Genomic DNA, 14,245 nt, shown 5'->3' with positions numbered 1-14,245 from the left:
CTGTCGTGTCCACTTGCTGCTGCTATGTCAATTTCATGATGGGCAAACCGGACACTGCACAATATCGCGTATTTTCGCGTATTCAGGGACAACTGCGTGAAAATAACCAGGTTCTACAAAACATCTGTCCAAAAATTAAACGCACCTGCAGTCACAGCTTTAATGCGAAGTGAAACACATCGCACGACGAAAGGACACTGTTGTTAGGAAAGTTCATTCCTCTGAAGTAGCGGCTTTACCGAAACGGGATGCGCCGCCGATGCTCGACACATAGTGAGAGAGGGCGTAATCGCTTTGGAGAGGGATTCGATGATGTTGCGCTTATACTTCGGCAGGCGTCACTGGTGCAGCGCGATGGCGCTGTAGTCGCGTGGCGAACACGCGGCCCGCGGCGTGTCCCGCGTGCGTTTGAGCTATTGGGCAGTCGGAGCCTGTGGCCCCGCCCGTGTGTATTGGGGTGTAGTCTGCTGTTGGCACAGTGTGGTCAACCGTGCTTGGATTACCGGTATATTTGACCTCGTGGACTGTTCATGGTTTCGCTCATGTCTTCGCAAGTGTGGACTTTGCTCGTCACCCTCGTCAGCGTGTACTGCTGCTGCCATTTCTGTGAGTTTTCAAACCTTTAGCATGTGCCTTTGCATCTGTCAAAGAGTTCCGTAAGGTATGTTTTGAGGGTCAAGCTGTCATAATGGAATAATGCTCGACCATTTATCCTTCACGGTTGTAATGGGAGGAACAAGTTTTGGAAAGAATGTTCCTCTTTTTTTTTTTTCTTCTTATGATTACTCACCTGTAGTTCAGAAAATTCATTTTCCGTGCTAATACACCTGCACCATTCATCTTTTAAACATTTATTTATATTTTCGCCAGGAACTTACAATGAGCACTGAGTAATAAATTTGCACTGGTTTTTCACTGTTTTCATTTCATTCCTTTTTTGAATTTTTGTCGGATTTTTGCGCGGAAGACAGATCACCGAAAACGCAGGAAACGTGTGGATTCATGTCCGTAGTAGTGCAACGGCTTTCATTACCCCCCCATCCCGGTACATACGCCATCTCGAGACTTTCTTTCGTCGAGATATTTCCGCTTTTACGTCTCAAGGTTTTGCTTTCGGAACGGATAACTTTATCGCGTAAAAGATTCAGGGCCATGCAAGAACTGATGTTCTGAGGCTGGAACAACTTAGAAGGACAAATACATACAAATGTTAGCTTAGCTCAATTGGTAGAGCCCTGGACCGGCAATCTAGAAGATGTGGGTTCGAGTCCTACAGCTGGCTAACCTTTTCAGTGACTTTCATCTTTCATTCAGGGCCATCCACTGCACATGGTGGTGGCATTGTTCCTTCTAGTATAGTGCGCGAGCTGGTCCTAACCTTTCTGTTACTATTTTTCCAAATGTTTCGACAAATCAAGAGGGAGAACGCTATGTTTCGAAATGATGGTTGTCCAAGAGCGCGTTGTGTGCTGAAGTTCTCTTTTTAGGGATCAGATTAGGGATGTTATGGATTTTTAGGGATTAGGTATCACACTCGACTGGGGACAACCGGAATACGTAACATGATGGTAAGGTCGTACGGACGCACATCGGGAGAAAGTTCCACTTGCAGCGACATTTGTACGCGAAGTTAGTGGTGAAAAATGGAAACATTGATATCATTCTGCAGCAGGGACTCTCAGGTTTCTGTTGTAGCTGTGTTTGTGTTTGCCGTGGACGCATATTAGAAGAAACATGTCTTTCGATATGTCCGAATGACAAGGATTCCCAGGTTTATGTTTAAGAACTGTCAGCTGAGTTTAGTCTTTGCAGCGAAGCTATAAGAAAGTTGGTTTCATCAGTCGATGACGACATTGCAGGCAGCCATAGCAAACAAAAATTACTACGAGTTCAAATGTACGTTTAGAAACCAGGTCAGTCTTATGGATAGTGAGAAACCACGGGCTGTTCTGCTTTACAATTAATTATATCACATTTAATTACTTATCGCTGCTTCTAAAGCACCGCACAACGCAATACTGAGCTATATCGAAAAAAAAAAAAAAACTCCGTTGGGGCTTGTCTGTGATGGAGACGTTCGCAAGTAACAAGTAGCGGGGCTATGAGTATGTACAACACTGAACAATTAATTTTGAATCCCACGCGCAACCATGACGTCGAAGTGACACCACGATTGGCGATAGTGTGCAAACAAATCTTTGCTTGTCCCTGTTGTAGCAACAGGGTAACCGATCGCAAGACCCATTAGTCTGTGAGCGACTGAATTCCTTTCTGACACTTATAGGCTGGATAATTGTCAATTCGCCGATCACTAAATGTAGCTCTGTAGCTCTGCAATGTCCAGCGTGGTGCCGTAAAAAATGTCGTCGGTTTTTACATCCTGTGTCTCATGATTATGTGCTTAATATAATAACTTAATAATTTACAGCTTTGCTCAGTTGTGCGATGTTTAACTCAAGCCCAGGTAGTGATTTTGTTGTTCAATTAAACTGTCACTGTTAGAGAATCCGAAATGATATTATAAAACATTTTCTTTCTTTCTTCGCAATGATGTCAATTTGAGATATGAATACGTCGAGATGACAGCTGCCATGCTAGCTTATGTCAGACGCTAAAAAATTCAAGGTCTCCCGGGAAATTTGCTGGGTGCGACACAGAAAATGTTCTTCGGGGTATCTGTGGATTCCATCCGGGAATTAAATGCTTAATGGGATATGACAATGAAGTCGAGCTGATCGTAAGTCAAGATTTAGGTGCCGTAAGCTTCGCGCGATAGATGATGATGCCAAATCATTGATTTTTTCTAGAAGCGGTAGTTGATAACGGGTTGAATAACTCAACGTGTGTAATGGAAGCACTACCCGCTTCTCCACTGACGGGTTAATAGTAATAATTGCGAGTAAATTTATACGTAAGTTGAGTGAGCCTATATGTATTTGGGGCAACATGCCGCGCGTGCAACAGGCTCAGAATGCGGATAATATCGGCCACCTGGAGTCACCTCCCACGCCCAGACTGGGAGGTGACGAGGCTTTTCAGTCCCAGTATCTGCTGTGCTATTCGGGAGCTTTTCCTGGGCCAGGGTAAAACTGATAAAAGATGTCATTAATGCCGTATTGTTGCGTCTGATTGTTGGACGAACAAAAATATAATCGCGGCGTAGGTCACTGTGAAGATTCGCCGCAGAATTTACGTTATTTCTGAGGACAACCTTACTATATGCGCTAGTCAGTAGCTATCTTTTGGCCGTGAAAATTGCGAGCCTCGACCATATCACAGGCGGCCGCCTTATCTTCGTGCTTCAAATATTATCACTCAGCGCGGCGTGCATAACAGCGCATCCTTTTCCATCTGTAAAATATTTTGGGTGGCGTAACGTGCAAAATTGGACAGGTATTTTGAATTACGCGAGGTTAACAGTGTATATATTTCAAAGAAGTAATTTTCGAAAACGATACGATCAAGAAAGCTATTGAGTCAAAGATCAGTAACGTGATGTCAGCCACTTCAAAGGAAGAAGGCGATTGGCTCATCGTGTTTTTGGAATCGTTATCTTAAATACTTTCCGGCGCACTAAAGCTCACTAACATTACGACAACCTTTTTACTGTGTATAAGTACAGGAAATCAATGCTCTCATCTGATGCTCGTTCTACTAGCAGTCGGTTCTCAGAAATCCTGTACTTATTGTATTCTGCCGGCCTTTCAGAAAATTTTAGAGAGAGAAAACTGTCCAGATTGAAAAAAAAAAAGCTTGCATCTGAGTCTGCTTTTTTCCTTCCTTTGCTGCTCATAAACGTACTTCCCTGTGCTGCACTGGTGAAGCTTGTTCACCGCAACATTTAGTTTCACTAATATAATCCACGTTAAGACAACGTGTGAAAAATGCTGTTTTTTATGTATGGTAGATCAATGTGATTTCCGCATTTACACTTTGCGTGTGAAATCATGAAGTAAAACTTGAGCAGAAACGACGTTGTTCATTCCACGTTTGGGGGTTATGTGAAATTTCAGCATAATTATCAACGCTGTCATAACGTACGCCATTCCACTGCTGGTATATGAATCCTGGATATCCCTTGTGTTCTTGTACGTATTACAATCCGCATGTGGAAATTTCACGTACACTCTGCGTGAAACCGATGTTCGTACTTCGCGTTTCATATAGTACAGCGATATTCAACGCGTATTTCACATTCTAACAACCATCTGTGTTGACTGGGACTTTCATACAGTTGCGTTTACGGCACTTGGATTGCATCTTTGAAACTAGGAAGCGATACCAACTTGACATTAGTGAGTTTTAGCAAACCAGTTTGCAACGTCCCTGTATCCTACACGATAAGATTATTCTTAACCGATATCACGATACTTAGAGAGTAAGAGTGTCACGATACGACATTAGAGAGTTTTAGTACATCGTACGGTATCGCCTTTGCGTACGAAAGGGATAGAGTTGATGGTTCTGCGCGCACCCACAACAGAAAGAGAGCTTCGCGCAGTGCGCAGAACTACCAACGCTATCCCTTACGTATGCAAAGGCGATAGCGTACGATCTACTAGAACTCACTACTGTTGACGTTTTAAAACACCGTGGAAGCAGACGGTGCGGTTAATGAACGTCGTAGCGCTCCCACGCGGCAAATCGCGGAAAAGCAAAAAAAAAAAAAGTCATGAAAATCGTTCAATTTCGAATTTTACATGTTGTATACTAAAAGTTAGAAAGGAAATGTCCCCTTGTGGTTAAAAAAGACAAACAAAATGCTCACCATGTGTAGGTATCTAGTCAAGTCATACCGAAGACTGCATCTCCGGATGTGTTTGTTGGTTTGCTGCACGACTCTCCAGCACTGTACGTTTAAATCTGTGCTTCGCTTTCCTATAGGCACGTTTATCTGTTGAGTGAGCACAGACTGCATTTTCAAGCGTTCTGTGGGACAAGGGCGTGCTTCAACCTCTTTCATGCTACGGGAGTCCACACCTCCATAGTGCTTTTTACGGAGTTTGCATACTCTTCTTCTCCTCGCGTGCCCCTCGACCCGCGTGACCTCTTCGATATACTAGTCAAACGCGGTACGGAAATACTCGAGGAGACCCGTACCGGCGATATACGCAAACGGAGCTCCGATAACGTCGGGCACGCACCACGAGACTTAAGCCGTACCGGGTTCCTATCGGAGACGCAAAAACGGTCTTCTACAACTCTCTATTAACTCGGTCTAATACTTCCGAACAGCGAAGACTTTTTCTTCGCAATCTCCTTCAAAAGACAGCTTTCTTTACAACCGTTAAGGAAGCGCAGTCAGCCAGCGCATCAACCAACCAGTACCCCCAACCAACTTCAACGTCAGGTTTCTCGAACCTAAGCCGGCGACGGCCGCGGTTGCCCTCACCGATGTCAAGGCCCCCGCCTGAACGGGCGTACAACAGCTGAGTAATCGACTCGTCAGACAGCGGGTCACACCCACACTCTCCTCCTCTATCCATAATTTATCCTCTCCCTAATTCGCCGCACTAAGCAAACATGTCCCCTCCGCTCTCGCTACTTTACCCTCCCCCTCAAAAATGAACGGAACGAAGGCTGAAATAACCGTTCTCCAAGAGTCATATCGATTTTGTTTCCTGGAATGTCGTCGATGCCCCCCTTTGCAGCAATCGGGAACCGTTTTATGAACTCCCGAGAATTCCTTCGGATCCTTTCCTAACCTTATTTCCTGACCGCTTCCCAGTTCGCCTTTTCGTTCTTTTCGCTCGCGATAAATGACGTTGAAACGCTTTCGCTTATGCAAATCTTAGCCTCTAATTCAAAAGATAAATAAAATCACAATTGTACGCGTATGTATGCAGTCAGCGAACGAAAAGGAGGCGGTATTTACAAAGGCATTTACGCGTGGGGGCGGATTCGGTTTTGTTTGCTCTCGGGCTTTATTCTTTGATATTGAGTTTTCGCTAAGTGAATGCGCTCTACGAACTCGATAGGAGCAACACAACCGACGAAAGTTTGCCGGGTCGAAAAAAACGAGAAAAGGAATTTGCAGGGGAGTTCCATTAGTAGCAAGCCCGTGTCAATTGAGCGTGGGAGGATGGCAGTAAATGGGGAGACACCCCAGTGCATCGGCGGATGGCGTCATTGAAATGTTTATCCAACTGCGCCAAAACCTCATTCATCCCCGTCAACTATTTGTTGAGGCGCTACACGCTTAATTGGGCCGGAATGGCTGGGAAAGTCAGGTATGTGGATCGTTTCGGGGAACGATGCTTCGGCTCTACACTCTGCCGTTGGAAAGGTTGCGAGTTGGATGAGCTCCCGCTGACGGATAACTTGTCAAAAAGTAGACCTCGATCGAACGGGGAGCACTTCCTTGTAAAGCACCGTATTGTATTTATGCTAGAAAATAAACGTTGTAGCTACGAATAGTTGTCATTGAATATGCAGTGCATTTCACCTATAGACATGACTGAATTTTTAGAAATAAGCAATATTAAAACAGGTTTTGGGTTACCACTTTCAGGCCATACGTTTTGGATGCATGTCGTCGTACACCTTTGTTCCTATTTCTCAAAGTAGAATATGTTTTCACGACATGGAAACTTGAAAAAAATAAAATAAAAAGAAATCGTACGACACGACGGACCGACGCTTACAAGCGTCTCTTCAGCACCACTCTTTTGCCTGTACCACTCTTTGCTGTAGCGCTCAAGCACGCACGTTGTCCCCTAACACCGGATCACCTGACAGTATAGTCACCAAACGTTCGCTCTCCCACCTATGAGTCAGAGCGTATCCTGCGCCTCGCCTCTGCAGCGCGCAAAATTGGCACATACTTTAGCTACCGCTTGTCCATTCTTTCTGTAACCAAGTTGTAATGTAGGCGTCTTTCAATGCTGTTGCATCTATCCGGTAAACAAGTACGTCATGCATGGAAAATAAACTATGTTCGTATAGTGCACCTGCCGTCCCCTGTGTGTACGAGACGAAATCGCGCGTATTTAGTAAAACTTTTTTTTTTAATTCCGTGTTAGCGCCGCGAAGCAGCTGTGGCTATGAGCGGCGTACAGACGTGGACGGATTGAGAGAGGACAGCAGGAAGGAGTGGGGGACAGGGGGGGGTTAGTATGCGTCCTGGGCCGACTTGAGGGGAACTGTGCCGACATTCGTCTGGAAAGTCTTCGGAAAACCCAGAGGAAAACCTCAGACAGCACAGCCGGTACCAGGATTCGAACCCGTGTCACCTCCCAGTTCCGGCGTGGAAAGCGATCATCCTAGCCACTATGCCACGGGAGCTGCTTTTAGTAAAACTGTATCTAGTAAAAGTATGAAACCGATCAAATGTAAAAGCGGCTTTTTTATTACATTTGTGCGTTTCGGTACGGTCTTCATTCAAACGCTGTTGAAAACAGAGCGCTCAAAACACGCTAGCGAATGCCTTTGTAGATCGAAGCCATTTACTACTGTGTACGGGTTGATACATGAATTGGATATACGCATATAGGCATGGTGTCCGCCTGGGTAAGTGGTGCTGTATCTGCAAAATGAACGGCAACAATCGCATGAAAACATTCCGACACGATGTCACCCATCTCTTAATGTACCTCGAAGACCTCGTCTGAAGTCACATCTATTGATAAAACTCTGAATGTGTGGGGATGGGACGTTGAAGTTTATGTAGTAAAAAAAAAAATAATAATAATAATATGGAGATATTCAATTCATCACACGACGAATTCGATTGCCCCCATAGACATACCCCCCCCCCCCCCCGAAAGAAGACAACACAACAATTAAAGCAAAACGCCACTTGCACGTTGCACTACATTTGCCACTATAGTTTTAGTTTTAGCATGTCGTTCGTAACGTCAGTAACAGAGTATCGACCTAGCGGAACCAGTGACATCGTTTGTGTAACTAAAATTGCTAATTGGGTACGTTGGGTACGGTAGGGTACTTTGACGCCACGCTACCAACTGCCGGCGGAAACTGCTCCCGTTGATATCTCGGCTCACAGGTAATCACGCGCCCACAAAATACATTACTGACTTTCTCTTAGATATCCAGTGCCCCTCTGCCGCAAGTGGCGTTCCAAAACATATCGACACGTCATTTTATCGCGCTCAGCGGAAAGAGACGTTAAAAACAAGAGATAGACATATATAATGAGAGTCAACAGCACACAATATCACGACGCAGTGAAATCCAACTTTTCTGGAAAGTTTCCGAGCTCCGCATAGTTCTCCAGGTCTAAACTGGAAAACCATTTACGTAATTAAAATTCTCGAAAACGTCGCAGAGCCAGAGCTCCGAGTCGTTATGGTATCCGGTTGACTGACTGGATCACATTTCTTGGTGTTCGCTGCCACGTGCAATGATAATTAATTGCCAAGTAAGGAGAGACAAGAGCAAGATAGCCGTGAGATTATGTATGCTCATGCGGGAACACGAGGACGCGACGGTTTTCCTATTTAACTCAGGAGCGTGCCAAAACTGACGTCAGCAGTGGGCGCTTGCTAATTATGACGCATTGAGATGAGCGCGTGAGCGAAGCAGGGGAGCAACCAGCAGAGAAAAGCAGGTCACTATGAGGTCATTTGCCTCCTTGAAATGTGGGGGGCATGCGTGTAACAAATATAGGGCCAGTCTAGCAATCGTTATACACATTTTGATCACATCGTAAAAATAGAAGACTTGGTTTATCCAGCCGGAAAGGTTACACACTGACAGCTGACAGTCTGACGTTTTCTTCCATTTCTTTTTCGTTGCAAACGATGAAGCAAATCTGAAATGAAGCAAAATCTCACCCCACGCATTTTCAATGGCATATCTCCCTGAAAAGCCTCCGCTTTTTCCCTGCGTCTGTGCTTCAGTTTCATACCACCACACAGGTCGGGCAACATACGAAAGAACAGGACGAACATATGTCGCATTGTGATAGACAGCGGCACCTGTGTGTAGTGATGTGAACGTGAAGCAGATAGAGAGAGAGAAAAAATAAATGGCGGCGTTTGAGTGAGATAGGCCATTGAAGACGCACGGGGTGAGATCTTGCTGGAATTTTATTTATCATTTTTGTACAGAGTCATAACTCTGGTAAAAGATTCCAATAAAACTTGAGACATATGGCTATCAGCCTTCAATGTTTCGGGTGGGATAATCTCCGTGTTCTGTTGTTACCATACCATCGAAATGTGTAATAATTGCTAGACTAACCGCATAGAAAAACAAAATGGCGCAGCGAAGTGCACCTGCAAATGTAGAACGGATAGGCCAGTGCAACTGCTATGTCTAGGTCGGGCTCCTGCCCAAAACTTCGTTTATGTACTGTAATCTTATAGAGGATGAGACACCTGACGGCCGGAAGCCAATCCAGTGGTCACCTATCGCCAATATCGCGAATAATTGCGAATCAATAGTGTGCACCGAAAAGTTCAAGGTAATTACTCATTGCAAAAGATATTCGCAAACGTTTCCCGAGGTGGTCTAACTCGAATGCACCTCTCAGCGCCATTTAATTGTCCCGAAAGTACGCAGTGACACGCTCGCTTGGAGGCCAAAATACCCATCAGGACGACACGTGCTGCATGGAAACCACTGGTCCCTGCTGTCCACTGGTGAATTTCGCCCAGGAGACACGACCTCACCTGGGCAACATACATCTGCAGGCAGTTCATAGCGCCGACTGCGGGTTGCTTGGGGGCCTGAGCCACCACTCCAGGCCTTTCCCAGGAAGGAGAGGTCTCCGAGTTGTTTAATCTATGAGGCAACTCAGCAACGTATGCGCGACCGAACATTATAATAATGCGAATATCGATTGGAAGAATCATAATTAGGAACAGAAAATACGACGTAGCCGGTGCCTGCGTGCCGTGCACAGCAATTGGTGAATTCAGATATAATATTGTGTTGTGTGTATGTCAAGCACCGAATGCGATTCAATCTTGTTAAATTCCAAGTGCTCGACCATCGCTGTGCAGAGTTCTAACGCGAAATGTACTACCCCCGCAGTCAAAGCATTTCAAAGGGCGAGCATTGTCCCCACTACTCGTCAAAACACAGCCGTTTTTATTGTCATCCCCACGGTACGGGGATCATACATTTTTCACGATAACTCCGCGCTGGGATGTTAAATCACTTTGAAATTAATCAGGATTGAGTAGCATTCAGAGCTTTAAAGGTGTCGTGACAGTTGGTTTCCAGCTTTCCCAGTTAAATACGAAAAACTATTCTATCACCCGATATCACCCCATATTCAAGTTTTCGGGTCCTTGACGTGAGCAGGTACGGAGAAAAACGGCCCCGAAGAAGCGACATTGGTGACGTCACAGAGGAGCAGCTAGGGAAGATGCGCGTCTCCCAAGCCAAATGGGAGAGAGGGGTCCGTGAGGTCACACCGTGGGTCGTCGTTTTTGGCTGCGCCTATTTTCCGAACCAGTCTAGCGACAGGAAAAATTCTTTTTTTCCCGGTGTTCTCATAATCAGTACGATGCATATATATTATGCTTCAACACATCAGAGAAAGTGTCGCAACACCTTTAAGTGTACACGACAGAATGTTCTGCCCGTATTGAATAATTGGTATGCTGAGCATGCCGGCAAGGCTGCTACACTGTAGCTATATGCTTGGGCAGACGAGTTGATTCTGTTAGCCCAGACGGCTGTACACGCTACTCGAAAAAAGTAAATGATTACAGTTACTGTTACTGCTGCACGAAAAGTAATTCTTTACCGTTAGAAATTACTTCATCAAAAATGTAATACGTTACCGATTAAAAATGTAACGCGTTACTTTTCCCGTTACTTTTAAACTGTGGGCCATACCAAAGCCAACAAGCCTACAGTGAATGCAACCATGCAGCTCTTGTTGCAAATTCTAATATGAGACACCAACATACATGATGAGTGAAATTCACAAATACATTTGAAAGCAACATACAAAACACATACACGCGTTTATTACAGATTTATACATACATTTAAAACAACATCGAAACTTCGGCTTCGTTTTGTTACTGTTGTTATGTTCAGCCCCTACAATTTATCAATACAGTCTCATATTTTACTGTTGCTCTAGTAGGTCGTGGTTGTAATATTATCATATCATCATATTATCGCGCTTGTATCATATTATTGTGGTAATAACGCGTGTGTATAACACGTGTGGACTAGAGACGGCCGTCACAGTGACCTCTGCGTCATTGCTTCAGTCGAACTGGTGGTGGAACAGAAGAACAGATTGGCTTGCTGAAAAGGGGGTTGCCATTGTTGACAAGAAGGTTAAAGAAGTAATTCTTACTTAACCTTCTTACTAATCTCTTACTAATTATTCTTACTAATAAAGAGTAGTAATTACTCAGTTACTCAATTACTCAGTAATTGATTACCGTAAATTGTAATCGGATTACTTGGAAAATTACTTGCTCACAAAATTAATGATTACGTTAGAAAATTACTGAAAAAGTAATTGATTACTAGTAACGCGTTAGGTACAACTCTGTGTTAGCTACGTTGAAACTTTCTCTCCTAAGTGCAATGTTCTCAGATAGAATGGCGTAAATGCAGGCTAGCTGGTGGATATAAAGGTTTGCCTATCATGCAACGTTCTTCAGCGCAGTTCAGAAGCACGAATGTTCTTCTGGTGGCGTAGCGAAGGGAAACGCGTTTGTAATATCAAACGCCTTCCTATAAGATTATTACTCTACCCAACTAACTATTTTAACGAGAACTGAATGTTATTTAAGGAAAAGTTAAATTTAAGTTCATAGATATCGAAATAAAATCTGGTTAGATACACGTCAAATAATCGCCTGCCTGATGCCTGCCTGAAGTGAGGCCAACAATGGCAAGCCGGTTTCGTCACCACCACCACCACCACCACCGCCTGATGCTTGTGGTTGCGTCGTTCAGGCATTTCAAGGAAACAGGGATCCATTCAGAGATATCGCCATTATGAACACATGTCATTACAGTTCCGTTGCTACATTGGGGAAGGGAGCGAACGAAGTGCGGGAGGGAACGTGTACATTGGGACGGGACCAAACGTGGTTCTTTATTCCTTTTTCACTCATTATATTCGAACATAAGGGATGTCGAACGCCGAATCAAAGCGAATTAAGGCTTTGCTATCTGTCAAACGCGAGGCAGTGGAATATGTCAGAGTTGCACGACGCAGAGAAATGAAACGATACAGCGGAGCGTCAAACACCATAATGCTGTGAGCCTTCGGCATGTCCTATCCTGTTCGCGTGTGCTGAATAGACCAATTGCTTCCGCAGTAGAGAGCATAACCTGTATAGGCCTTCGCGCGTCTCTTTCATATTCATATCATCTATGGTTATAGGCTTGTAGACTGCCCAATCAATTCCTTTTAAGCAGAGGGTACACGTGCAGTGTAAATCCAGTGCACAGATTTCGTCATGTTAGTGCTCCAGACAGCATTTTAATTCAATAGTTTGTAACGTATATAACAGTATTGGGTTACTTTGCTTCGGATGATATACCTATAGGGTTTCGAACAAAGCTTTGATATCGCTTCGCCCTGCATATCAATTTTCCTTCAAGCTGACTTCTTTCTTCGATGTAGGAATACCCGTAAGTTTACCACACTATCCATATGGCTTGCTACGGTACATCTGCCCCTTACTGTTTCAGCTTGTTGTATGTCTATACGCCGCCGGTGTGCTGCTCGGGCCGAAGCGTTCAGAATTTCTTCTTCGTCTTTTCCTTTTCTTTTCTTCTCTTCTTCGTCTTCCCCTTTTCTTTTCTTCTTTGTCTCTTCCTTTTCTTTTCTTCTCCTCTTTGTCTTCCCCTTTTCTTTTCTTCCCCGAGTTTCCATTTTTTGGAATAGCAAGCCGACCTCCGTCTGGCTGACCTTTCCTTCCTTTTTTCTCAAGAAACATATTCATCCCCCCCCCCCCCCCCCACATGGCTTGCGCATTGAGCTTTGCAAAGCAAGAAGTAAGACAGGGGTCTGCTCGTGCAGCAACCGGTCGGGAACATGATAAAACGCGCGTGGCAAATGAATTTCGCTATCGTGAAAGGTAACCTAGTTTTCGCCATGACCTAACTGCGAGATGGCGTGCGGCTGATGTCAACGTAGTCACACTCCAGTGGGAAACTCAGGATTGTCGCTGAGGTTTCCTTCTAGTTTTGATTGGTTCTTCTCACACCCGTGGATTTCATTGCCCAGGGAGCCCTTGATCGCTAGGTCGATTCGAGAGCTGAAGTGGTAACAGCAAGCGCATAAAAATGTATTGCAGATATTCGTCGATATCGTTTTCGGGTGCGGAAATTGCTTATTCCAGCAATGACATTCTGTGTGCAACGTTGTGCGTCCCTGGCAGAAGCCATGTCAGGAGGTCTGCTTCGTCCCAGTCACGGCTGCACTGGGGCTCGTGCACATGACGTCACGCGCAGCCTTTGAGTCACGTGAGACATGGGGATGCGTCACAGGCGTCATACTGCGGGCCGAATGAGGCAGCAGTGTGTGATTTTACAACATCCCCTCGTATTTGCACGCATGCCGCAACTAACGGGAACGGCATGCTGTCTTATGTTTTGCCAAGTCATGTTACCAAGCGTGACGTCACTACATAAGCCTGATTCGTAAGTGTACTTGACAGATTTCATACTGAGTAAGGCCCATAACAAAGAAAAGGTGCCTCCTAAAAGTGTGTTTTAATATGTGGTATTGGTTGCTGTTTGTGAACGTGCTTCAGTTTCAGGGCTTTGTGGGTTGCTTAGTACGTATCAGCTTACTGACCCACGGCAGCTTCACCCGCGGACAAAACTTGTTCAAATTGACAGGGACGTCGAACTATGCGACAAACGTTACATACGCCGTGTGGTGAGGTGTCAACGCACGTTGAGCAGCTCTGATGTGGGCAAGGTTAACACACGGACTGACGAGTTGCTTGTCACTAGTCGCGTCTGGTAATTGTTTCATCATTCATCTACTTGAGCAATGATTCGAGAGGCGTATCTAGGGTGTGGCAAGTGGGGACACTGGGCTATGGGCGAACTTACGGACGGCAAGAAATGGGGACGAAGGCGGCGATCCTTGCGCTTTGCGGCGTGTTTACTGATTCCCTCTGAGACCAGCTGCACAGGTGCGAACGCAACAGGCGCCTAGGTGCCAGCGACCAGCATCGTGCACGGGGTAGGGAAACAGACCCTGGTATGTTGGAGCAAGTTGCAGAAAGAGAGAAAAAAAAAGTAATCAGTGACATCATAGATCGATTTGCCGCAGCGAAAT

General features: G+C 45.1%; 1 protein-coding gene across 1 annotated transcript in view; it reads left to right on the top strand.

Moving 5' to 3' along the window:
• The first annotated feature begins 384 nt into the window (after positions 1–384).
• LOC135385466 (kin of IRRE-like protein 3) overlaps positions 385–14,245 on the top strand; it is a 403,730-nt gene continuing 389,869 nt past the window's right edge. The window contains exon 1 of the mRNA XM_064614796.1: positions 385–606. Coding sequence (XP_064470866.1) covers positions 531–606 — 76 coding nt within the window. The 5' untranslated portion in view covers positions 385–530. The remainder of the gene's footprint in view (positions 607–14,245) is intronic.

Source organism: Ornithodoros turicata, chromosome 2, assembly GCF_037126465.1.
Source record: "Ornithodoros turicata isolate Travis chromosome 2, ASM3712646v1, whole genome shotgun sequence".
NCBI lineage: Eukaryota > Metazoa > Arthropoda > Arachnida > Ixodida > Argasidae > Ornithodoros > Ornithodoros turicata.
The sequence above is the reverse complement of the archived record's forward strand: the minus strand, read 5'-3'. Positions and strand labels throughout refer to the sequence as shown.